The sequence below is a fragment of the Stomoxys calcitrans genome, chromosome 2 (genome assembly GCF_963082655.1).
Source record: "Stomoxys calcitrans chromosome 2, idStoCalc2.1, whole genome shotgun sequence".
Taxonomy (NCBI): Eukaryota; Metazoa; Arthropoda; class Insecta; order Diptera; family Muscidae; genus Stomoxys; species Stomoxys calcitrans.
Genome location: NC_081553.1, coordinates 236,565,556 through 236,592,607, shown reverse-complemented (window position 1 = coordinate 236,592,607; position 27,052 = coordinate 236,565,556). Strand labels below are relative to the sequence as shown.

Sequence of the window (27,052 nt, the reverse complement as noted above, 5' to 3'; positions counted from 1 at the left end):
TTGTAGATGAACATAAGTATTTTCTAAGTTATTTAATGGTTGGCCCGGTTTCCTTCGCTCCACCAAAAATGCCCTTTTGGAAATGTAGTTTTTTTTTTGGTGATGCCAATAACCAAGGGTCCCTTTTGGATCCACAATAATCATTTTGTTGAGCTCTTTTACTTGTTATCTATTTTTAAATGTATTTGATTATCGTCATAGAGCATACAATAGAGATTTAGAACTTGGTGGGACCCCGTTAAAATATGACTCCGTATTATTCTTTCAAAAAATATCCATTTTTAAAATTTAAGCTTCTGGATCCATAGAGATCGGGAGGTCGATTTATATGGAAGCTATATCGCTAGACCGATTTGGACAATACTTAAAATGGAAGTTGGAAGTCATAATAATCGCTTAACAAGCGGCTTCCAGGGGCCGAAAATTTAAAATCAGAAGATTGGTATATATCGGAGCTACGGGAGCTATTTTAGGTTAAAGGCCGATTTGAACCGTACTTGGCGCGATTGTTTTAAGTCATAGCAGAACACTAAGTGAAAAATTTCAGTTAAATCATTGCCGCTTCCAGGGGCTCAAAATGTCAATATATGGGAGCTATATCAGGTTATAGACTGATTTAGACCATACATACCACGGATTAGGTTAGGTTGAATGGGTTGCCCACCAAAGGTGAGTTCACTCGGAGGCCAGGTTGGCCCATTGTGATATCCTAGAGAGAGAAAGGGAAGAGAAAGAAGATGTGAGACCACGGACTAGAGGTTATACACGAATAAAAGAAAGGGAGGAGCAATGGATAACCAAAGCGGGTGGTGAAGAAACCCCGTTACCACGCAAGCACGGATGTACCTACGGCGGAGCTTATGGCACCCACCGTCGGAACCATTCTGTTCCTTCAACAAATCTCAGGAGACATACCAGAGGTACGTTCGCAAGTTCACCTAAATCACAGAAGAAACGGCTCCTCAGAAAGGAGAGCCTACGTCTCTGCTAACCTGGACAAGAACACAGCAAGTGCTCAATAGTCTCCTCCTCATCCACATCGAGACAACTCCTACAGAAGTCATTGTGCGATATCCCCATTCGCGCCGTCATGCGGCCTATGGCAAAGTGTCCGGTTATGACACCTGTCAAGGTACTCATCGACCTCTTATCGAACGCCAGAAACTCCCTCGTCCTCCACTGGTCGATGACCGGCCATAGCGCAAAATCATACCATAATACTATGTGCAAATTCTGAAAACATTTGCGGTTTACAAGGGCTCAAAATGCCAAAAAAAAGGTGATCGGTTTATATGGCATCTGTATAAGGAAGTCATAGCAGAACACTATGTGCAAAGTTTTGAGCCCAATGGACGTACATCAATAAGAAGTATCTGTGCAAATTTCCAGCGGTTAGCTTTACGAGTTACAACGCTTTCGTGATTTCGACAGACGTGATTTCTTCATCGACTTGGAATGCTGAAACAATTGAGAATAAATTCATGTATCGATGGCTTAATATAAAAAGGGCCTAACTCTTCCAAAATTACATTTTTTTATACCAAAAGGCCTTAAATTCGCTTAAAATTTTACGATACACTCATAGAAAAAGTTTGTTTCGGCAGATTTTTTTATTCAAAACAGCAGATTTTGTTAGTTGAAATAGCAGTAAAAAATGTTTGCCAATACAGCAGCCCTATGTTTGTTGAAACAGCAGCAATGTATGCTTTCCCATTTTCAGCAGACAAAAACTGCTGTTTAAGCGAACAATTTTGCTGTTTTGAATAACAAATTTGGTTGAGTGTACAATTTCAAATACCTTAATCTGAACCGATTATGGTTATATTTAGCATGGGCTTTTAGATGGGTATTAAAACATTCCAAACAACTTTTGTGCAAATCGATTGAAAATTGTAGTAATTACGCCCTTATAAGCGTAAATCGGTTAAAAATCTGAACCGATTTTTACCAATATTCATTGGTTTGCATTCGGGCTACAAAAGTGATATGTGCAAAATTAAGTGATAATTGGACAACAATGAGATCTTAATTTCAAAAAAATTACAGATGGAGGTGAAGCGTTTCAAAACAAACGCTTTTAGTTTTTGATTGACATTTCTTAAAACTCGGTATTGGATATTTTTATACCCTCCACCATAGGATGGGGGTATACTAATTTCGTCATTCTTTTTGTAACACCTCGAAATATACGTCTAAGACCCCATAAAGTATATATATTCTTGATCGTCTTGACAATTTAGGTCGAACTAGCCATGTCCGTCCGATCGTCTGTCTGTCGAAAGCACGCTAACTTTTGAAGGACTAAAGCTAACCGCTTGAAATTTTGCACAAATACTTTTTTTAGTATAGGTCGGTTGGGATTGTAAATTGGCCAAATCGGTCCATGTTTTGATATAGCTGTCATATAAACCAATCTGGGGTCTTGACTTCTTGAGGCTCTAGAGGGCGCAATTCGCGTCCAATTTGAGTGAAATTTTGCTCGTAGTGTTTTGGTATAACTTCCAACAACTGTCCTAAGTATAGTTCAAATCGGTACATTACCTGATATAGCTGCCATATAAACCGATCATGAATCTTGATTTCTTGAGCTTTTAGAAGGCGCAATTCTTATCCGATTTGGCAGAAATTTTGTGCAACGGCTTCTCCTATGATGAATATGGTCTGAATCAATCTATAGCTGGATACAGCTCCCATATAAACCGATTCCCCGATTTTGCTTCTTGAGCCCCTACAAGGCGCAATTCTTATCCGAATGGACTGTTCTTTAGTCCATTGTTCAGCATTCAATTCCTTCAGCATTCAATTTCCTTCAGATACTGAGAAACGTTTATTTTATGAAATTTTTGGAATTGCTTTCGCACCTTTTTACTCAATACTCAAGCGATTATCTTTTTTTTTTTCTTTAAAATTTGCAGATTCTATTCCGATCTGGTGTTTTAAGCGAGTTGGAGGCGAAGCGAGATGAATTACTTTCCGACAGAATCATACAATTGCAGGCCTATTGCCGCGGTTATCTCGCACGCAGATCAATGGCCCAGAGAAGAGTGCAGGTAAGTGCAAAAGCGATTGTAAACAATGCAGCTAAAAACCCAGAGAATGATCCAACAACTAAACTATGATCTTTGAAATCATCTGGACACATTTGCATGTTATTTTCCTTCGAGGGGAGAAAAAAACAGAAGCAATACAAATCTCATAGCATATTTTCATTTTGTTTTGAAATTCAGCATTAAAAAATTTATAAGTTTGTGGTGCAAATCCCCTTATTATTGTTTATTTTTATCTGACACTAAAAGGAAAATATATGAGAAAACAATCTGAAATTCTGTTTCAGCAATTAAAGATTATGTTCCATGAGAAACATCACAAAGCTCTGCCAGCACACAATAACAAGCAAGAGAAAAAAATAAATTTTTTCTACACTTATGTGAGCGGCAGTCATTTTGTCTACAGGCAATTCATTTGTTTATATAGGAGCAGCACTGCACAGCAAAATTTGAAATGATTGTCGCATAATTTGTTTATTTTTTTTTTATTTTTCTTTGATGATGCCTAGGAATTGGCGGTGCGTTGTATTCAACGAAATGTGAAAGCCTTCTTGGCTGTCCGCGATTGGCCATGGTGGCGTCTTTTGGTGCGTGTCACTCCTTTGCTAAATGTCCACCGAACCGAGGAACAATTGAAGTCGGCCAACGAAGAATTGCTTACGCTGAGGGCCAAATTGGAAAGAATCGAAAATGATCGCAACGAACTTAAGACTGAGAATCAAAAGCTGGAAGCAAGAGTAAGTAACCCCCCTCCCCCCCACTACTGATGTTATGTGAATAAATCTGTATTGTATATGTGTGTTGAACACATCTACACACATATACAACGAAAAAACCAATTGGCGTCTATAAATTAGAACGCCGCGAGAACTAGAAAATCCCCCAGTAGCGTGTGTCGGTCGTTGTCATAATGCAGCATCGTCACTCAAGATTCGTGAACCGTTTGACAGTTTGACATTGACATTAAATTCAGTTATCTATGGGCGTACCAAATTTAAATTAATAAAAAAGTATGCCTGGCATCCTAAATGAAAACAGAAATTTAAAACACGAATGTATGTCTCTTCTGCTCTTGGACATTAGGGCGTATCGTAAAATATTTCACTTTTTTAATATACTTCACCATGGGAACTATATAATTTGTATACCCACCACAATATTAATTCAGTCATTCCGTTTGCAACACATCGAAATATCAATTTCCGACCCTACAAAGTGTATATATTTCGGATCGTCGTTAAATTCTAAGACAATTTCACAATGTCCGTGTGTCTGTCCGTCCGTCTGTTTGTAATCACTTTACAGCCTTCAAAAATTGAGATATTTACCTGAAATTTGGCACAGATATACTTACTATCCGGTAAGTATTGTCCGGTTTTGATGATATTTTAAACAGAGAGTAGTTTTAAGCCTCCCGATATCTAACACGAATATGGTTGAGGTCGGACTATATTTAGATAAAGCTGCCATATGGACCGATCTGCCGATAAAGGATATAAAGCCCATTAAAGCTTTATTTATTATTCGAATTCGCTGAAATTTGAAACAGTGAGTTATTTTAAGCCCCGCGACATCCGACTTAAGTTCGGGCCAAATCGGTCAATATTTGGATATAGCTGCTATATAGACCGATCTGCCGACAAAGGGTCTGAAGCCCATAGAAGTTTACTTATTATCCGGTTTTGATGATATTTGAAACAGAGAGTAGTTTTAAGCCTCCCGATATCTAAAACGAATATGGTTAAGATCGGACTATATTTAGATAAAGCTGCCATATGGAACGATCTGCCGATAAAGCCCATTAAAGCTTTATTTATTACCCGAATTCGCTGAAATTTGAAACAGTGAGTTATTTTAAGCCCCGCGACGTCCGACTTAAATATGGTTTATATCGGACTATATTTAGACATAGCTGCCATATAGACCGATCTGCCGATTAATTGTCTGGAACCCACAAAAGCTGAATTTATTACCCAATTTCGCTGAAATTTGAAACATTGAGTTATCTTAAGCCTCCTGTCTTACGACCTAAATTTGATTCTGATCGGTCTATACTTAGACCGTTTAATTGTTTGGAACCCATAAAAGCTCTAATTATTACCCGATTTCACTGAAATGTGAATTAATGAGTTGTTTTAAGCCTCCCGCAATCTGACACAGATATTTTTATTTTTATACCTTCCACCATAGAGTGGGGGTATACTAATTTCGTCATTATGTTTGTAACTCCTCGAAATGTTCGTCTAAGATCCCATAAAGTATATATATTCTTGATCGTCATGACATTTTAAGTCGATCTAGCCATGTCCGTCCGTCCGTCTGACTGTCGAAAGCACGCTAACTTTCGAAAGAGTAAAGCTTGCCGCTTGAAGTTTTGCACAAATACTTCTTATTAGTGTAGGTCGGTTGGAATTGTAAATGGGCTATGTCGGTCCATGTTTTGATATACCTGCTATATAAACTGACTTTTTTGTGGACGCGGTTAGTGAATTTGTCGATTATAAAATTTTATAACAGATTTTATGCAAGGCATGTCAGCAAAAATGCCATATCAGTGACATATTTAAAATAGTCTTGAAAAAGTCGTTAAAGACAATGTCAGGACAGGCGTTCGGACTGCTGGGATTATGTCACAAAATTGCCTTCGACACCCAGCAGTCCGCATCGTCAAGACATCTTAAAAGGAGGATGCATGCAGTACCACTTGTGCGGAATGTGTTCGCATTATTTTTGTCACTATTTTTTTTTTTATAGTGCGTTTTGACATAAAAAGTTGAAGTCAGTACTAGTCTTATTGTTTTGAAGGCTTTTGAAGTGAATTCCAAATGATATTGACATTGCTAGTCCAATTGAAAATATTTCATTTCATATTTCTTTGGGAAAGACTTCAATACATCCCAATACATAACCAAAGCCACTTAAGAGCTATGTATGAACATATGTAAATGAACTGTGTATGTGCGAATTATTTTGCCAGATATGATATCTCAATCTGCGGGCTAGGAATGCATCAACGACACAGCACAATGCATTAATTTCTTTGGTGATTTTGTAATTTTATATATGTATATATAAATAATTTGTTTGACGCTGTCATTTTCGTTTCTGGCTTCGTGTCAAGGATAAAAACGAATTGCTACAGAATATGGTGGCAGAGAATTGATAGGTTTCTCAACTAATGTATACGCTCTAAGAAATATGTTGATAGGAATAGCATTAAATCAAATTATCGTAGAAATTTTGGTAGATGTTCTGAGCCTCTTTTCACATGTACAATGTCAAAATCAATTATATTGGGTTGCCCAAAAAGTAATTGCGGATTTTTCATATAGTCGGCGTTGACAAATTTTTTCACAGCTTGTGACTCTGTAATTGCATTCTTTCTTCTGTCAGTTATCAGCTGTTAATTTTAGCTTGCTTTAGAAAAAAAGTGTAAAAAAAGTATATTTGATTAAAGTTCATTCTAAGTTTTATTAAAAATGCATTCACTTTCTTTTAAAAAATCCGCAATTACTTTTTGGGCAAACCAATACAATAAACAAAAAAGCGAAAACTTCCCATGTCCGTCCATCTGTCAAAGTGATGATAGGGATTAAAAGAATAAAGCTATCTCTTGGAAATTTGGCGCAGATATTAACTAGCGATGTAACATTTGGGATGAAAAGTTCGTAGGTCAATTTAGAAACAAATTTTGATACAATTCGATTTTATTATTCAAAACAGTTACCTTCTTCAAGGCGATTATAGCGGTCATACATACTTCAACGATTATAGCGGTCATACAATTTTTTCGATTACCGAATAACGATTTGTCTTTAGGCTCAGTTTGGGAAATAACTACTTCATCGCTGATAAATTTCTTTCCAGCGAATTTTTTCTTGAGATATGAGAATTATACGCAAAAAAAAAAATGCATTAGCCATTAACGAAATTTTCAACGATTAAAATTCTTTTATGAAACACCTACCAATATTGACTGCTAGTTAACTAAGCATTACTCAATTGAAAAAAACCAAAGAGTCTTTTGAGCGAAACCTCTCTATGCTGACACCCCAACGCTCTCTGCCAATTGGAGGAGACTCAAGGAAGAAACAAAGCAAACGAATCATCTTTTCCTGTAGCAAAGCACATTTTGCAGTAAAAAAAAAAAAAACATTTTATGTTTTTAAAATTTTACCATTTGTGGCTAGAAGCATTTGACTGGTTTCCTGTATCGCGATTTCATTTTCGACCAAGAAAAATCATCAGCAGCAGATGTCAAATGGATCATGGCGCTTTACAACCATTCCAACTATTCTTTGAAAGCCGGACAATATCCTGCACTGGAATCTCAATAAGATTTTAAGACAAAAAAAAATGCGCAAACAAACAAACCAAACGAAAGGCACGTCACATGTAGAGTAGGTGATTGCCTTTACACAAAAGCAGCACTGGGAGAATCAACCGTTGGGCGATCGCCGTGCGAAGAACAAATCAGTTTTGCAAAAGATGTTGGATTTGAATAAGTGAAGTTAGATTTGATTTGTTTTCTATTGCGCTTATGAAACAAGTCGTCTTAAAGAGCCCTGTTCAAATTCAGATGTGTGCTTTACAACTTACTCTAGTTGGAATGGTTGGATCATGGCGCTGATCCATTTGACATCTCCTGCTGATGATTTTTCTTGGTCGAAAATGAAATCGCGATACAAGAAACGAGTCAAATGCTTCTAGCCACAACACACTTTTTGCTGACTTTTAAATGTTTTTTGCTATACTATTCTTTGAATAGAAAGCATTAAACAACGGTGTAAAGCCGGACAATATCCTGCAATGGAATCTCAATAAGATTTAAAGACCAAGAAAGAAAGCGCAAACAGAAAATTTTTTTCGAAAATAGCTCCACAAGCGAATCATTTTTTGAAAAAATCGTGCAGATGCTTCAAAAAAATCAAATAAGGCTTTCTTCTCTCTTCAAGTTCTTTGAATGACTTTTTCAAATTTAAATGAGCTATATCAAGTTATTGACCGATGAGGACCGTACTTGTCATGGCTGTAAGAAGTCATGGAAGAACACCACCTTCAGGCAAATCAAGTAATAATTGCACCTCTTAGAGGCTCAGAGTGTCAAATTCGGAGATCGGTTTATGTGGCAGCTGTATCGAGTTACCACCGATTAAGACCAGACTTGGAACACTGGTTGGAAGTCATACCAAAACGACATATGAAAAATGTTAACCAAATTGGATAACAGTTGCGCCATCTAGAAGCCCAGGAGTCTAATCGGTAGGTCGGTTTGTATGGCGGCTATATCAGGCTATAGACTGACGCGTATTTCGAGGTGTTACAAACGGAATGACGAAATTAGTAAACTCCCATCCTATGCTGGAGGGTATAAAAATTAAATCTATGATGGAGGATATATAATCGCGTGTATTCTGGGCTTCACTTTTACACTTCCCTTAAAGCAATTTGTTGTTATTACGTGCATAGAGTAAATTTCTTCTGGTGAAAAATGTCTGTGGCTTCATTAAATAAATTTCATGATGCAAATTTGTAAAATTTTGACAATTTGTTCGGGTGATAATAGCAACTAGTGAAAGGTAATTGGTTTACTTCTTCAGTTATTTTTTCCAAGATATTTAAATTCCCTTTGGTTTTAGTCCGTTACAAAGAAACGTCTTAGAATTGACTTCAACACTGCATTACTTCAACTTTGTTCGAATGAGAGTTTTAATGCAGCAGTTATTCAGCAATAAAAACGGTTATTACAAAAGTTAGTGCCCAAAGTGCCTCTATAACACTGCTCTAGTTTTACCGAATACTGTTACGGTGAGTAAGTAGTCGCAACAACAACATTTCCACTATGTCACTGTTTTGTGCCGAAATGAAGTGAACAAACATTTAGAGCAAAAAATTAATATTTGTATACATGGACAAAAATAGAACTATCGAAACTGTCTGTTCACTTGTTTACTGAAACAGCAATGCGAAATACGTGCACACACCAACCATTCATTCATCCGACCCCCGGCCATATACATTGTGCTCGTGCAAAAGAAATTATTGGTCAAATCGGCTCTGCCACAATGTTTTTGCATGGCTGGCACAAACTTAGAAAATATGCCGGACCCATTTTGCGATGACTGCGGCACGAAGAAGCGATGCGGTCTGTGGAAATGTCATGGAGCAGCCAGCCGAGGCTCTGTTATATACTGCAGGCAATGATAAACGATATCACTTGGTGACATATACAAAGAGATTTGGTGATTTGTGCAGGTTCACTTGTACGCGTGCATAGGACAGCCAAATCAATTTGCCCATGTTTTTTGGCTCTTAAGCTGGCCGCAAAATTTTCTTAGCTACATCGTATACATACATACATATGTATTTTATCATCTATTCATACCTCTAAATTTGTATGTAGTATGTGTGCGAATGTTTGTTGTCTGTAAGCACTCTAGCTCCGAAAGAGACACACTTTGATTTTTTGATCAGAGACGAAAAGTGATTAACACGACCATCAAACTACTAACGAGTCGAATTCTGTACACCATTCAGCATCCAAGATATAGTCTGTGATATTCCAATGTGGCCCACTGCATTTTGTAGTTTAGAATAGGTCGATTCGAATACATGTTTTCGGTTTTCCTATACAATTTAAACGGTTAGTCTTATTAACTTGTAAATTTTTAAAAAGAGCATCATGACATTTACTTTGCTTTAGTTTTATTTACTTTAATCGAGTGCGCTCGAATCGGCATGTATCCTCAGCCAAATTTTTGCTTCCAAAGATGTTGAAAAATAAGTTTTTGGGGATCTGGATGTACTCGAAAACTGCCCCAAGTGCTATGATTTGGACAATGGGTTGTCGCCAAAAAATATTCAACATTTTTGAACATACTTTTCAGCGAATTTTATTGCCTTTTTTAATGTAATGTAGATTCTATACTTTCAATGTTTTTTAAATCGGGTTACAATATAAAAGCGAAATCGACCAAAACATTCTGCAAGAGTATAGCGAATTCCTTTTTTTTGCACCTAACTCAAATAGTCAAAAATTGTGTATGAAAAATACAGCACCTGATCAAGGTTTATGATCGTTTAAACTTAGCATATTCAATACTATTCTTCAATAAGCTGCCATCAGACGATAAGACATGTCATATGAACTGTTACTTTCTGTATTCATAAGCCTTGTCTTAAGTACGTTGAATACGAAGGAGCGCGCTCTAATGTCCATGTATTCTCATATGTATTGTACTTTTCTTATATACACGTATGGTCGATGAAATAAAAGCACGATTTGATCTGATATTTATTGCAAAATCCAAACGATGTGTACAACTGGCAAAGTTGCTGTGTAAAGTTTACAGAGTTGCTGTTTTTGAAATTACATATGACATGTATTATCGTTTAATGGCAGCTTTACTTCAAATGGTGTAAAAATATAACAAACATTGTCACTCTGGAAGTACATAAATGCTGTTTTTTTAGAATAACTTCCAAGTTATTTTGCTAGGTTCTCATTTGTATTGAACTTTTTTTAATCGAAATAATTGCATATTTATTCCTTAATACATGTTTCATATCTAATCTTTCATACTTGTCACACCATGTGTACAACTTTCAGAATTGCCACATTTGAAAAAACATATGAGAATACATATCGTGTAATAGCACCTTTAGGATGACCAATTCTTACAGTTTTGTGCTTACAAAGAAGAAAATCGCAAAATAATTTCAGTTGAATATTTGATTGAAGATAAAATAGTTTTCAATTAAAAAATTAATTAATTCAATCATATTTTAATTGAATTTCAATTGCAGTCGTAAATGAAATGTTTGCAGCTTTCAATTAAAGAATTAATTAATTGAATTAATTTCATAATTGAATCTGAAATTTTTTTTAATCACAATCGTGATTGAAAATTTTTTTTAATTTCAAGTAAAAAATGTATCTATTCTCGAATAATCATATATGGTGCTTAAGTAAATTCAATTATTATCATTTTCGTAATTGAAGAAGTTTCGAATAAGTAACTTATTGGATCAATCAAAAAATTAATTGCAAATTTCAAAAATTTCTTTTAATTGAAAATTTTTTCAATTACTTTTCCAAACAAGGTGATTGATATTATCATTTTCGTAATTGAAGCACTTTCAATTAGGAAATTAATTGGATCAATTAATTTCGTGACTGAAAACTTTTTTAATTTATTCTGTGTAGAGAGAACTGCTGGGGATTAATGCGAAAAATCGTTGTTGGTTTGTTTTTACACCTTGAAACGACTATAACGTTTTTTACATTGTCGCAGCTTGGGGTGCACATATATATTAACCCGGATGAACCTCGTGTTGCCTTAGGTAAAGTTTAAGTGGCAGTCTGCCATCAGGCTCACTTAGACGTTTTCGTCCATTATGATATCACTGGAACAGAAGAAAGAAGATGCCTTCTAGTTCCTACCATTGAACCATCCAGATCGCTTTAAAAGGCTAAAAACTTGCGAATGTTCACATCCGCTAAATCAGGCAGGTTCTCAAAGAAATGGGAACCTAAAGTGGAATGGCATAGTACCTCACAAATGTTGCCAGCATTAGGAGGGGAAAACCACCGCTGAAAATTTTTTCTGATGGTCTCATCAGGATTCGAACCCAGGCGTTGAGCGTCATAGGCGGACATGCTAACCTCTGCGCTACGGTGGTCTGATATATGTAGCCCTCATATTAACCCGTCTCACAAATTGGCTTGATGAGCCCCTAGACGGCACAATTCTTTGCCGATTTGACGAAAGCGACTATGGTGAAATGTTTAAATGATCTTGTTTCCGCTGAATTTTATATATTTAAATTCCTGTTTCAATAAAATGCAGCAATATATGAAATTTTCTTTAACAAAAACCTGTACCCTAACAGGCCTGGTGTTGCCATATGGCGACAGGATATTGGTCACTTCAAGGGATTTTGAAATAAATCGTTCAACGATATTCAGCGGAATATTTCATAACACATTGACATATTTGAGTGGTAAACGTGATGGCTATGGCCTCAATCAGTCCTGATATTTTTTGTTTTGCTGTTAAGACATCTTAAAATTGCAGTCAATGTGGCAACGCCAAATGTCATCCTTCTTGTTATTACATCTTATGGGACCACCACTTCTAAATACAAATTTGAAGCAAACTTTCTAACTAATCGACGATACCCTCCGGTGTCTGGTCGCTACGTCTACAGAGGGAGGGATAGATACGCACAAATGGCACTGCCATACTATCTCTCACTTGAGGCTGCTGGCTGATTCGGACCCAACGACACCAACATGATATTGGCGTTGATATGATTTTTCTTAACGCAAAGAAAATCGCCACAATCAGTCATAGTCGAGCAGTAGAGGAAGAAAAACCTCTAAGTGCCGTGGTGAACGCGAAGAAAAACAAAAAATAGTGGAAAGTGTTTTTTTTTTTTTTTAACGCAGAGAAGAGTGCAGCGAGCTCGCGAGAGAAGAGAAGAGTTCGCGTAAAAATAACAAGAAGAAAAAAAAAAGAAAAACCAATCGTTTAGCCGAAGATCCATTCAATTGGGATCACACTTGTTGTTGTGTGATCAACACTCGGATGCGTTACGTGTAAAATGAAAAAGAAAATAATAGTTCAATAGTCTCGAAATGGAAACGTTTTTATTTTGGCACAACGAACTGTTGTTTAATGAAGTCATTTCATGTTACTCATTTGGACACTGAACGCATTGGGCTCAAGCGACAGCATTACGAAATTAAAAATTTAAACGAATATTCAAAATTTTACGAAACCATCGACCTGACTACTACTACGACGACGACAACGACTACGACTACGACCAACTGACCATACTGCTCATCTGATCATACGGTGCCAGCTCCAGAAAAGTCCGTCCTATGGCGCCACTGCATAACGACGCAGTGGTGTCAGGGGACCGCAAAGGCTCCGCCCCCACCCCCAGCAGGATCAAATCAAATGCCCCTACATGCCAGAACACTAGATCCTTACAGACACCGAACAATGTATCCGAAACTCTAGATAACCGTCAATCCCAAACAAACAATAACAGCAGCACACAGAACAATGACCCACCCATGGACAATTCAAAATTTTTAGATCGTGTTTATTTGGCAATGCGCAGCTCAACATCGCGTCAGTCAACACCAACCCCAGCAGCAGCAGCAGCAGCAACGTCGCAGTCGTCTTCAACTTCCCCAGCATATGCATATGGCATGAGCATGGGAAATCCAACGGAACAACACCACCCCCCAAACCCCTATGTCCCATTGTGCACCAATGCTAGTAGTTCCTCTGTTTCGTCTGTTAACACCAATGCGTCTTCTGTTATGTCGCCTCCTCCTACATCGCCCTCCCCACGTCCTCCCAAGCCACCAAAGGATCCCAATCGCATGCGTAAACAATTGAAACTCATACCTAAGCAACGCGAGCGAAGTCCAACCATAAGAATGTCCAACGGAGATGGGAGCTCGCGTTCCATAAACTATGACTCAGATGATGGCCTCAAATCGGCGGCAGCAGCAGCAGCAGCGGCGGCAGCGTCGTCGGCAATGCCATCAAAGCCATGTAATGGTTACACGAATACCACTCAAACTGTCGAAGGTGTCACCCTTGCTAAAGTCGATGGTGACACCTCGACAAATCCTGCCAAGCCATTGGATGTGAAACTAACACTTCCTCTTCCCACATTAGATACGACGCCCGGCTCAGCCTCATCTTCAAGGCAGACCTTGGCCAATGGGCTCGCCAATGGACACAATGGATACCTAAGAAACTCTTCGGATCGCCTGAGACTATTGACCCGTTCGCCAAGTCCAGCAATGTCCATACGAAGCACATCATCCAGAGCTTCATCGATTACCTCGAGCATAGCAACATCCACGCGTTCATCGCTGTCCCGCTTGCAGACTCCTCCGCGACGTATGTTCCCGCAAACCTATGTTGGCGGAGATTCATTGGATGCCTATGAAATGAGACACCTGGAACAATCACCCGTGGTATTCGATGGCAATCTGTCGTTTGTGTTGGGCTGCAAGAGGCAGCCGGTACGCCAGAGTTTGCGTGCCTCACCCTCATTTGAGGAACCACGCACTGCCTCATCTGCGCTCAGCGAGAAAATTCAGAATTTCCTCAAAAGAACGGACCACGTTCAAGAAGAGTGGTCTGCCTTTGGCAGACGTGGTCGCACAACCACTCGAAATAGCCGCGCTGGCAGCAACAGCAGCCGTGCCACTCCCACAAACTCAATTTACGATGACACCTTTGACACCATCAGCCTCATCGAAAGACAAAGGGAGCGCAATAGCATGGAACGCTGTCCCTCTGTGGGTCGCACCAAATCCTCACAGAACATTCTAACCAAAGCCTTTCAAATATCGAAAACGTTACCCAGAACACCCACATCTAGATCCAATTCAATGGCCCGAGATTATTCGGATATCGATGACGATGACCGCACCATACGTGATGAGGATGATAACACCATGGATGAGGTATGTTGGTCCCAAGGAAGCACCTACGCTTGCCTCTCATCCCAAAAGTCTCCAAAGTTTGTGTTGTTTACCATTGTGTGTGCATAGAGCGGCGACAGATCTTTATATGCATGTGTTGTACGCATACATACATACATACACTGGTACAGTACGCATATATGTATGTATTTGTTTATGAATACTTAAGTGGGGGGCCGCTATATGTAGCTGACATTGAATATTTCTGTTATAGCTATAAATTTTCTATATGGAATATTTATTTTTAGGATCCAAACGGAAGAAATAAGGCCAAATATTTAGTGAAGATAGAAACTTTTACAATGAATCATAAGTAGCAGGCCGGCATGGCCTTTGATGATGGCCATACCAAAAAACAGATTGCCTTTCTTTATTTACCTGTATGTTATTCACACCCTTTTTTTTTTGGTTGAAATCGGAAAAGAAAACTTTAAGGAATTTGAGCTAAAGATCAAATTGAAGGTCCTTATTTAGAAATACCTCCATGTAAATAATTCGATTTTTTCGTATTCTTATCATGAAGTCAGTTGCATGAAATTTTAATTCAACACTGTGCCCCATTTAAATGCAGCATATCCAGAATTAAAATATTTGTAACTATGATGTTTTTTGTTGAGAGCATTCTCATCTCAGCACACGCCAACTCAAACCTTAAAGAAATTTCTCACTTCTTGGTTATTGTTTCAGGAAGGAAGGCAAGTGTTAAGAACGTACAGAAAATCTATAGAGATAATCGAGTTCAACAACAACAACAAATAAACAAAATTTCAAGAGTTGTACGTTGGGTATTGCATTGAAATAGTCTTTGTTTTCAATGTGATACATAAAAAACAGTCAGGAACTAAAGTTTGAATACACCATTTCAAATTGAAATTTTTTAGGAAAGTTAAGATGAAAACTGAGTATAACCAAATATTTGTTTAGTAGTGTAAGAGTAATTCTTTCAGAAACTCGTACACAATTTTTTTACCCACCACCATAGGATGGGGGTAGACTTATCTAGTCATTCCGTTTGTAACAACTCGAAATATTGATCTAGGACCCCATAATAAGGTATACATATTCTTGATCGTCTCGACATTCTAAGTCGATCTAGCCATGTCCGTCCGTCCGTCTGTCGAAATCACGATAGCGGTAGAACGCATAAAACTAACCTCTTGAAATTTTTACACAGAATACCTTATATTGATGTAGGTCGTTGGGGATTGCAAATGGGCCATATCGGTTCAGATTTGGATATAGCTCCCATATAAACCGATCTCCCGATTTGACTTCTTGAGCCCCTGGAAATCGCAATTGGCTGAAATTTTCCATGTAGTGTTCTGTTATGACTTTCAAAAAGTATGTCAAGTACGGTCCGAATCGGTCAATAACCTGATATAGCTCCCATATAAATCGATCTTCCGATTTGACTTCTTGAGCCCCTGGAAACCGCAATTTTTGTCCGATTTGGCTGAAATTTCATACATAGTATTCTGTTATGGTCTCCAACAACTGTGCCAATTTCGGTCTATAACTTGATATAGCTCTCGTGATTTGAATTCTTGGGGCCCTGGAAGCTGCAATTTTTGTCCGATTTGGCTAAAACTTTGCACATAGTTGTATCTTATGGCTCTCAACAACTGTGCCAAGTACAGCCCAAATCGGTCAAGAACATGATATAGCTACCATAAAAAACCGATCTCCCGATTGCACTTCTTGAGTCCTTACAAGCCGTGATTTTTATCCGATTTGGCTGAAATTTTGAATGCGGTGTTCTGTTATGACTTTTAACAACTGTGCCAAGTACGCTCCAAGTATTTATGAAATCAAATTTACCCGTTTCAAGAAAAGTGTTTAGTTTGTGTACAATTTTGGCCTGAACGGTCCTTGAAAATGTATTAAATTATTGTAGCACATAACTTATAGCAAAGGTAGTGCAAGTTGGACAAAAACAAGCCATTTTGTCGATTAGTAACAGGGACTGTTGTCGATTGGAAAATATTTGTTGTTAGAATAACGAGTCAACATCTTAACAGAAAATACTACAAGAATTTCTGTTCACATCTTTGATCTTGCAGCTCATTTTAGCAACTTCAAAATAAAACTACAACCCTAAATAACTTTCATTAGAACGGTTATTTAGCAATTGGGTCTATGCAATGGAATGAACTTGCTCCTCAAAAGGGTCTTGTAAATGATAGCATTCTTCACCTGCGAGATTTCCATTTGGGTCTAATATTGAAATATTCGTTCTATATATCTGTAAAGGGCACTTCATGTTAGCCTCTCCAACATCCGCTCGAAATTTGGTATATATAGTAGGTAACCTCAACAATAGAATCCATGTAAACTGATATACCCATTTTAAGTTAAGTTTAAGCATATAACTCCTCGATATAACAACCTTCAAACAAAGTAATCTTTAATTCCAATGTCCACGTCCAATAGTCTCACCCATTATAATAAAATTTGGAGAAGTGGGTTCAACAATAGGTTAAGTACGATATACTTTAGTCTATTTGCCATTGTAGGCCTCTCATATTTTATTACTATTATATTAATTTCTTTGACTTCCTTAATGGTTTCGGCTGCAGGTCAGTTAAAGTGTTTTAGGGTGTTGTTTGAATTTATTTCCGATATATCGGTCGACTTCGTCTAACCGTTTTCACAGGCTGTTTTTTTTTTACAAAATACAAAACAATAAACAATTAAGTAAAATAAATCACAATGAAATTAACAAAAATGTTTACATTTTAATTGAGGAGTTACATTCGATGTGTTTCTCTTCGTCTTAATATCGGTTGTCTTTCTATGTTTTTTGAGGACGTGTCGATATACTCTTGCACAACTTTCAACGTCTTTCATGTAATTTATTCTCTCGTCAGCAGGAATGTCAATAATGTGCAGCATCTCAAGAGTGAATCTGCGTTTGTAATAATTCTCCTGAGTGAGAATCTTTACGTCTTTGAAGTTCGGTTTGTGGCCAGTTTGGGCACTATGGGCAGCTAGAGCGGTTTTCTGCTCTAGCGGTTTATGTACAGCTTTTTGGTCTGACTTGTGTGAAGAGAGTCTAGTTTTTAATTTTGTCACAGTAATGCCAACATACGCCATTGGGCATATGTTGGTCTTGTCACCGTTGCATTTAATTTTATATTCGATTTGTCCTTTTTTCGACTTTGGACTTGGTCTTGCTGAATAGCTCATTGACGGTCCTGTTTGTCTTATCGTTGATATTGGACTTGCTTAGTCTCATTGAGAAGCCTTCTACATATGATACCGTTTTGTATATTTTTCCTTCTGAATCTTTGGTGTGACTGGGAAAATCATTGGCTTTTAAAATGTCTTTCATTCTTCCCTCGTTTCTGGCGTGAAACTCAGTGTCGCTAATGCTAAAAACTCTCTTGATAAAATTTGTCGCGGTATTGGTTATTATTCGACTGTGGTGTTTAGAATGAAAACAGATAAGTCGCCCGGAAGCGGTCGATTTTTGGTACCAATCAATTTTCACTACGTTATTTTGTCTATGTGCCATACAGTCAAGATAGGGTAGTTTATTTTCTAATTCCAGCTCTGAAGTGAACTGTATTTGTCGGTGGTAGGCTTTTAGAGCTTCTAAAGTTTGGTCCACTCCCGATTTCCTTACGACTGCGAAGATGTCATCCACATATTTCGTTATTCTCTTTGGCTTGGCTATTTTCTCCATTACGTTGTCAAGTAGGTCCTCCATAATAATATCGGCAATGATGGGTGATCAGAAAGTCAAGTTGAAAGATCGGTTTATAAGGCAGCTATATAAGGTTATCAACCGATTTAGACCATACTATCAGTTGTTGGAAGGCATGCCAAAACGACATTTGCAAAATTTAAACCAAATTGGATAAGAAGCCTTAGAATTCTAATCGGGAGATCGGTTTATATGAAGGCTATATCAGGTTATGGACTGATTTAGACCATACTACGCACAGTTGTTGGAAGTCATACCAAAACAATATGTGTAAAATTTCAGCCAAATCGGATAAGAATAGCGCCTATAAAAGCTCAAGAAGTCTAATCGGGAGATCGTTCTATATGGCAGCTATATCATGTTATGAACCAATTTGAACAATAGTAAGCAAAATTTTTGGAAGTGGTACCAAAACACAACGTGCAAATTTCAGCCAAATCGGATAAGAATTTGGCCCTCTGAAAGCTCAAGACGTCAAGACCCAAGATCGGTTTATATGGCAGCTATATCAAAACATGAACCGATTTGGTCCATTTACAATCCCAACCGACCTACACTAATAAGAATTATTTGAAGAAAATTTCCAGCGCTTACCTTTACTCCTTCGAAAGTTACCGTGCTTACCACAGACAGAAGGACGAAAATACGGACGGACGGACGTATGGACAGACAGATGAAGGGACGTACGGACAGACAGATGGACGGACATGGCTGGATAGGCTTAAAATGTCAAGAATATATATCCTTTATAGGGTCTTAAACGCATATTTCGAGGTGTTACGAACGGAATGACGAAATGAGTTTTCCCCCCATCTTATGGTGGAGGGTATAACAATTTAGTATCAATTTTAATTGATAAGGTCATATCCAATTATATCTGGCACCAGATATTTTTGGATCAAATTATATCTAAATAGATAAAATAAGATATAATCCGATACAATTTTATCTTCAATTTGTCCCGAATTTTCAACTTTTTTACTAGAGTATCCAAATTTGGGGGTGGAATGCATGGAGGGGCCGCCAAATGGATATATAGGCCAACAATATGGAACTCAAATGAGAAAAATTTGAGTAAAAACGTGCTAAGTTCGACCGGGCCGAATCTTTGAAACCCACCACTATGGATTCTGCGCAAAATTGACACAACATTAAATTAGTTGAAAGGCATCATTTTACTCTACGTACCAAATGTCTGTCAAACCAGGGAAAAATTAAAGCTTCTAGGAACCGAACAAGGATAACCGAGAGATCGGTTTCTATGAGAGCTATATCAGGTTAAAGACCGATTCAAACCGTTGAAAGTCGAAACAGAACACCACGTGCAAAATTGTAGCCAAATTCGACAAAAATTGCATGCTAAATTTCTACCTAATCGGATAACATTTGCGGCTTCTAGGTGCTAAATATGTCAAATTCGCAGATCGGTAGGAGCTATATCCAAATCCGAACCGATATGGCCCATGGCAGTCCCCAGCGACCTAGTGCAAAATGTCAAGCGGCTAGCTTTACGCATTCGGCCCCTATCGTGACTTCGACAGACAGACAGAAGGAGGGACGAGCGGATGAACGGATATGGCTAAAACGACTCAAAATGTCTAGACGATCAAGAAATTATATACTTTATGGGGTCGCAGATCAATATTTTGTAGTGTTACAATCGGTAGGACTAGGTTAGTATATCCCTATGATGGTGGGTATAAAACGAATCAGATATCCAAATGTGACTTCAAAACAAAGCCATATCGGACACATTTACCGACCATGGGAATATTGGACTCAAATGAAGTCTTCGGGAGTAGAGCACGAAATTGATATTCACATTCGGGACAATGTGTCTGGGGGTCCACCCCAACCCTAAAACACCCTCGAGCTGGACATATTTATCGACCATGGCAATATGGGACTCAAATGAAAGGTATTTGGGAGTAAAGCACGAATTTTATATCCACATTTGGGACGAAATGTCTGAGGGGCCATAAAAGCCCCAAACAAGACTTATTTACCGACCATGTCACTATATTGATGCAAAAAAAGTGTTAGAGAGTGAGAGAAGGGGCAGCGGAGCCAGGCCGGCTCCGCTGCCCCTTCTGAAAATATTTCGTGGAAAAGAATTTTTTTCGTGTATTTTTTCATGTATTACAAAAAGTTGTTTTAAATGTAAAACTATTTAGAGCGCACAACAAGCCTATTACTGGCTTAGGTGTGTCTTTTCACCCTCTTTGTCTGTGTCTGATCCTCCTATGTGTATGTCAATTTCTTTTGTGTAATCAATATTTTTATTTCATTCTAATGATAAACATTCTTAAGGTCAAACCGCCCATATCTCTGAAAGATAGATAAGAACTTCACCCCAACAAATCAAAATTTTTTTATTTATATAGGGTTTAAAGGGTCCCAATTTTTTTATTTTTTATTTATTTCATTTGATTTTTGTGTTTCATGTAATATCTCAATCGCATCGGATCTTTAATTTTGTTTTATTTTGATTTTCAGTTATCCGAAATGACGGTGGATTTGGCGGAAGAACGTTCCGCTGCCAATATGGCAACGGAGCGTCTTGAGGGGGAGACAGCTGAACGTCTTCGTCTGGAGAAGGAATTGTCCGAAAAGGACAACAAAGTCAAAAAACTACAAGAAAACACTGAAAAATTAGAAATGGAGTTGATTTGTGCCAAATCTGACCTTAATGGTATTTCCGAAGAAGAAGATATTGAAAATGACGAAGGCGGTTCCGGTGGGGTCTACAAACTGAAGTACGAACGAGTAGCCAAAGAATTGGAATTCACCAAGCGCCGTTTGCAAACGCAGCATGAGCATGACTTGGAACAGTTGATCGGTCTTAAAAAACAATTGGAAAAGAAGGTTTGTGGCTCATTGCTCAATTTTCGATCTTGTCCGCAGACCTTAGGACGTGTCTAATTTTAGCTCTCCGATGCCTATGAAGAGGTCGAAGAACAAAGACAAGTGGTAGGCCAGTGGAAGCGCAAGGCTCAAAAAATGACAAATGAAATGAACGATTTGCGCATGCTGTTGGAAGAACAGAATGCTCGCAATAATTTATTAGAGAAGAAACAAAGAAAGTTTGACTCTGAATGTCAAGCGTTGCAGGTAAGATGTTTGTCTACGTGTATCATAAGTTGGTACTACACATCACACTTTCTCCTTTTTCCCATTTTAAGGACACCGCACGACAAGAACGCCAAGCCAAAGAGCGTTTGGCAAGGGAAAAAGATATTTTAATTGCCGAAAAATTCGCTTTAGATCAATCACTGGCAGTAAGTATTATTATAAACAAATTTTATTGACAAAATATGTCGGCTAGTTCTAAGATTGAAGCTTAATTTAAGTCTCAAAATCCCGTTTACACCCCTCATTAAATCCGGATTTAAGGCTCTCGTCAGCTGATTTTATAAAGGGAAAACAGATGATCGAGCCATTAAATCCGGATTTAAAGAGCAATGTAAAAGGGGTTTTATATTAAATATTTTTTTTTATGATTATTTAAAAAAATTTTAACATATTTATTTTGGTTTGGTAGGCAGTTTGGTCTTAGTACGAAACTTGACGAAAACAACATCAGGAATATTTTGCAGCAATTGTTATCTCCTAAATGATAATAGCAACATTTGTGATTTTTTGAGCCTTTTTAAACTTCTCGAAGAAGAGGTGTGGTTAGGAGAAATAATTGTAAAATTCACGAATGAGCTTACACTGGAGGGAAATGGAAACTACAGATACACACAGATATTTGCTGTGTTAATCGGATATAATTATCTGCAATCGTATGTTAAGATATCGATAACTATCAAGCACAACTATGCACTGAAATTCTATCCAAGACATTTACTTGCACTGGATAGGACTAAAATAAAACAACAATTATAAATATTATCGAAAGCATAATACCAGTTAGACATACATACAGATATGTATGATTATACAATCAGCCCTATTCTGAATAACAATTCTCTGGGAGTTCATTCGCTACTCCCATTTCCCCATTCTGAATAACAATTTACTGGGAGTTTGATCCCCACTCCCTTTTCCCCTATTATAAACAAACTTCGAAAAAGGGATGTATCTCTCAGGGAAAAAGTAGCTATCGAAATAAAAGGGAGAATGAGACGATAAAACTTGGGGAAAACTCCCCCAAACAAATGAAAAGGAGCTAGTATAAAAAATGATGAATTTAATTGTTTTATAAAAAAGTGGCACCAGTTCTTACTATTCACGAACAAATTAAAATGTACGGAAATTATTTTTCACTTTTTCATCAAGATCAAGTAGAAATTTTGTTAGGTTCTCCTGGTTTAAATATGTCATGTACCCACCATAGAAGATTTGCATAAGTTTTTCGGTTTTATTGACAAAAGACGAGCATTCTAGAATTGGTATATAAATATACTACACAGGTTTCAAAATATGTGGTTCATATTTTAATATTCTTAGACCCATATGTATAAAGTGTTGTCGCCAAGTGGCACTCCGGGCGGCACTCAATGATATGCAAGAAGTCTTCTGCCTATTCCTTAATGGAATATTCGTGGGCAATTTTTCGATAATAACTTGGCGCCACATTTGGCAGTATTTACTTAACAGGAGTTGGAATAAGTGCATAAGATGCTTTTCAGCAGCACTATGTCCAGCAGCCGTCCCAACCACCAAGAAAAGCGGCCGCCGTCCTGAAATGTCGATTAGATCTTCAAGTTCTAGCTCCATAAAAGAAGGATTTTGGATAAAGCGCGTATCATGCAGCTAGCTCACCTGCAGAAGCTTATCAAGGATCGCCACATCCACATGAAAATGTGGCTTCGTAAACAACACGACACAGTTAATGTATTTATCTGTCCACCAGACCACTCGGGAAGCATCTAATTGTTGGATGAAGACGGAAAATTGTTATCAAAACACAGAAATATGGTGACAAGCTGTAGTCCATAATTGTGTACTTTTAAAAACCAAAAATTAAAACAAACATTAAAAAAGCAACACTAAACATGTTTGTAAACTTTTTTAGCAACCTTTATAAATTCGATTTGTTTATTTTTCCACTTTATGTTAATTTTTCCAAAAAATAATTGTCAAATGTTTAGCCAAAATAAAACAGCTGACGCAAAACAGCTGTTTTCGAAAATTCGATATTCCCTCTCCCATATTTTTCCACTCCCAATTCAATCAGAATAGGAGAATTTTATTCGAGGGAAAAATTTATTTCCTGGGAGTTTTCAGAATTGGGTTGAATCATTGTCCTTTCGGTTTCGGTCGACAACAGTCGTAGTCGAAAGCAAATTTCACATTTCGTGGTATTCTGTGTCTTATTCGCCTTCGACAGTTTGGTGATAGGAATATGTTGTGGTAAAAAACAAAATAATATAAAAGTAGGCACCATACTCTTTCGACAAACAGGCGTGGTGTTGTTTAGAATCCAATTAACTTATATATTTATAGTTTTCGTCAATTTTATAAAAATATTGAAATTCGACTACGCCATCTTTAACCGGAATGGGTGTGAATGTCTCACGTATTGCTGTGATCACAGGGTATTTACGCACCTTCCCTGCTAGCTTCAAATTTTAACGTAATTTTCAACGACTTTAATAAAATAATGTGAACGGACTGGCTGTAGGTTTTTTTTGTAAAAGTATTAGGTCTGTTCGCGTACTTTTTCAGTAAAAATTTGCAGGAGAGTAAGCACAGCCTAACTCACTTTTGCTATTTATTTGAATTAAGCAGCTGGTTTTCATAAAACATGCTGAAAATTTCTGTTGAAAAATCCACTAATAGGAATTTGCAAACTCTAAATTACCAAACTTTCAAAATTTTGGTCGCTCTCACGCACTCTCCTGCTCTCTTATGCTTGCAAATAAAGTACGCGAACGACTTCCAGTACAATTTGTACAAATTTACACAACTTTTTGAGTATGCAAACACACAAACACGAAATGACTGTGACATGTTGCCGTAGCGTTTCAAGTTTCAGTTTGAAATGCCCATTTTTATCGCTCAATAAATGTGGCTTTAATGTAACGTCGAAATAATTCGTTGGATTTCGTGCAAAAAAAAACGAAAAAGGAAATGAAAAACAAAAACATAAATAAATAATTGAGTATTTTTGTAGGAATGAATTAAGCAATATCCACTAAACTTAATAAACAGAAGACATATTCCGAAAATTTTAAATGAAGTTCTTTGTACGAAATCGCTGCAACTTGTTGATGCAACATATTATTTTTTTACTATATACATATATGCATGCACATTCATTCGCAGGGGCAGACAGGTTTTAAGGATATAACATTGAATGGAGTCTGTTTGGATTCGAATTATCTTATTAGTATTAGGCTTTGACACAAGTTAGTGTTCCATCTCCTAAATATCGCATATGTTTCAATTTATTTACAGGGAACTGAGATTAAATGCAATGCGTTGGGTGTGGAATAGCCCATATATATCATTCATACATAACTGAATATACAAAACACCGTCAGGTTTTCCAACTTGCATATACCATATTCCCATATCTTGTGACTTGGTTTCATACCAAGAAGCAGCGGCATGTTGTTGATTGTTACTCACTCGCTCTTCATGCCTTTTTTTTCTTCTTTCTATTTTACGACGCACAGTAAGAAGTACGTTTGCATGTACATTTGTATGTTTAGATGTGTTTACATACAGACATGCATTTGCCCCATCTACAGAACAAGCGCGTATGCTTGTACAAATCTTGATATTAGTTCTGAGTTCTTGACTGGAATGGTTTACTCTCATTCCGCATCGGGCATTCTTTTCGTTTTGTTGTGCATACGGACGGTCGTTCGGTTGGTTGCTTGGTCGATCTTTCCTGCCTGCGTGTGTCTGTTGAACAAAAGATCGGTGCGACAAAGATTGTCTGTCTGTCGGTCGGTCGACAAGCAGAGTTAACAGTTGAATTCCATAAGCAATTCATTTGTTGGTGTAGACAGTTAGTTTGTTAGTTGTTGCCCATTCAACCAAAGAAAGTGAGGAATAATAATTTGGAAAATGTCTTCATAGTTGGAATGCATTTCAAGACATTTCGGTTCAAAGCATCAGTATAGAATTTTTTTGTCAGTTACCTGTTGAGATCGTTTTATAAATCGAGATCAAAAGATGAGTCTACGTTATACTTCATGTGCTGCACTATTGCAAGTATGTTAAAAGTGTGTGTGTGTGTGTGTGAATGTGTCTGTATGCACTTATGAATGTTATCTTTTATTCTACAATGAAAATTCATTTAAATCTATCGATGTATCTCCATATGTATGCCCATGTGTGTGTGCGTCATTGGCTGGCAACTCTCTTCTTCATTGTCATCATCATCGTCGAAGTTTGAATTTGAGCTGAGATGATCTTTCGCTGCTACAACTAGTATGCGTTCTTTTGCGTCTGCATGTTTAGTTTGTTTCGTTTGTCAGTATGGATGTGTGTGTGATGAATGTATATGTAGTATAAACATGAAGCTACAAATGAACATGTTCTTATTTATTGTTGTTATTATTATTTTTTGTTGTGAAATAGTGAAAACATGACAGTTTTTAATTAATTCTTTTGGATGTGCACTTTGTATGTAACGAACGGACGAACGGACGGACGGACGGTCTTTAAACAACAGCTGAATGATTTTAATGGCTGCGTGTAAGTATGTACAGACAGAATGTAGATCACACTGACTTTCGACAATCTTGAAACAGCCAACGCCAGTCAGCAATCTTGGAACAGGCTATATACATATGGAACTTGCCGAAGCATAATTTTTACAAAGTAAATAGAAATTGAAGCAAAAAGGCAATATTAAACATTTAATAGATGGTTAAATATGTCAAATGTACTATACATATATGTATGTACATATGACGTGTGTGTGTATGGCTGTCAACTGTAATTCTATTAATATGTCTGTCGATTGTAAACACGTTTCATACCATTCAGTCGCTGCCACTGGAGCAAGACCAAGAGATAGAACTGCTGTTATTGTTGTTGTTATCGCTGATTCTTTTCATCTCAATGTATTCCAGAACACTGAATTTGGGACAAAATCGCACACAATTTTCTGACATATTTTGCATTGTTTTGTTTTTTTTTTTTTTTTTGTAGGACACTCGTCTTGAGCTCGATCTCAAGGAAGAGAAGTTGGCTTCATTGCAACGTGAGTTGGAGGAGATGACATTTGGTGGTGGCACCGAGGAAGAGATCGCCCAACTGAGACGATCCAAAAATGAGTTGGATCGTCGAGTTAAAGAGCAAGAGGAGGAGCTAGATGAAATGGCAGGCCAAGTGCAATTATTAGAACAGGCGAAATTGCGGCTGGAGATGACTTTGGAGACTATGCGCAAAGACGCACGCAGAGAGGCTCAACAAAGGGATGAAGAACTAGAAGAAGCTCGTGGTTGTGCATATAAGAAAATCAAAGGTACATGTCTATGTTGTGGAAATCGGTTGCTCTATACATATTTTATTTCAATAGCTATTTATGTATGTATGGACATGGGGGTGGGTCAAATTATATGGACCAAAAAAAAAACTCACCAGGCGGTTGCCCAAAAGCGAAATCTACGATAAATTCTAATATATGTTGTCCAAGAAACCATAGGCCGAAAATAAAAACCGATGTTCCTGTTTAAAAATGGATTCGGATTTCGATTAACCAGGAATCGATTATTTCGGAACCTCCATTATCTGGGATAGAAAATATAAATGTGTCTTTTTTTCGATTAACTCAATTATGCGGAAGCAAATGCATACTTTACGATTACGTTT

At 37.5% G+C, this 27,052-nt stretch overlaps 1 protein-coding gene across 15 annotated transcripts in view; it reads left to right on the top strand.

Annotated features, from left to right (window-relative positions):
* Nucleotides 1-27,052, top strand: part of LOC106081576 (unconventional myosin-XVIIIa) — an 89,182-nt gene that overhangs the window by 57,492 nt on the left and 4,638 nt on the right. For 6 of the 15 annotated variants that reach the window (XM_013243617.2, XM_013243618.2, XM_013243619.2 and 3 more), the window contains 6 exons: nt 2,916-3,050; nt 3,557-3,784; nt 20,771-21,139; nt 21,203-21,385; nt 21,457-21,552; nt 26,390-26,705. In XM_013243617.2, the coding sequence (XP_013099071.1) occupies nt 2,916-3,050; nt 3,557-3,784; nt 20,771-21,139; nt 21,203-21,385; nt 21,457-21,552; nt 26,390-26,705 (1,327 nt within the window). Of the gene's footprint in view, nt 1-2,915; nt 3,051-3,556; nt 3,785-12,387; nt 14,551-20,770; nt 21,140-21,202; nt 21,386-21,456; nt 21,553-25,194; nt 25,445-26,389; nt 26,706-27,052 lie in introns of those variants that run through there. The other 9 variants (XM_013243622.2, XM_013243623.2, XM_059363673.1 and 6 more) reach the window with 9 other exon arrangements.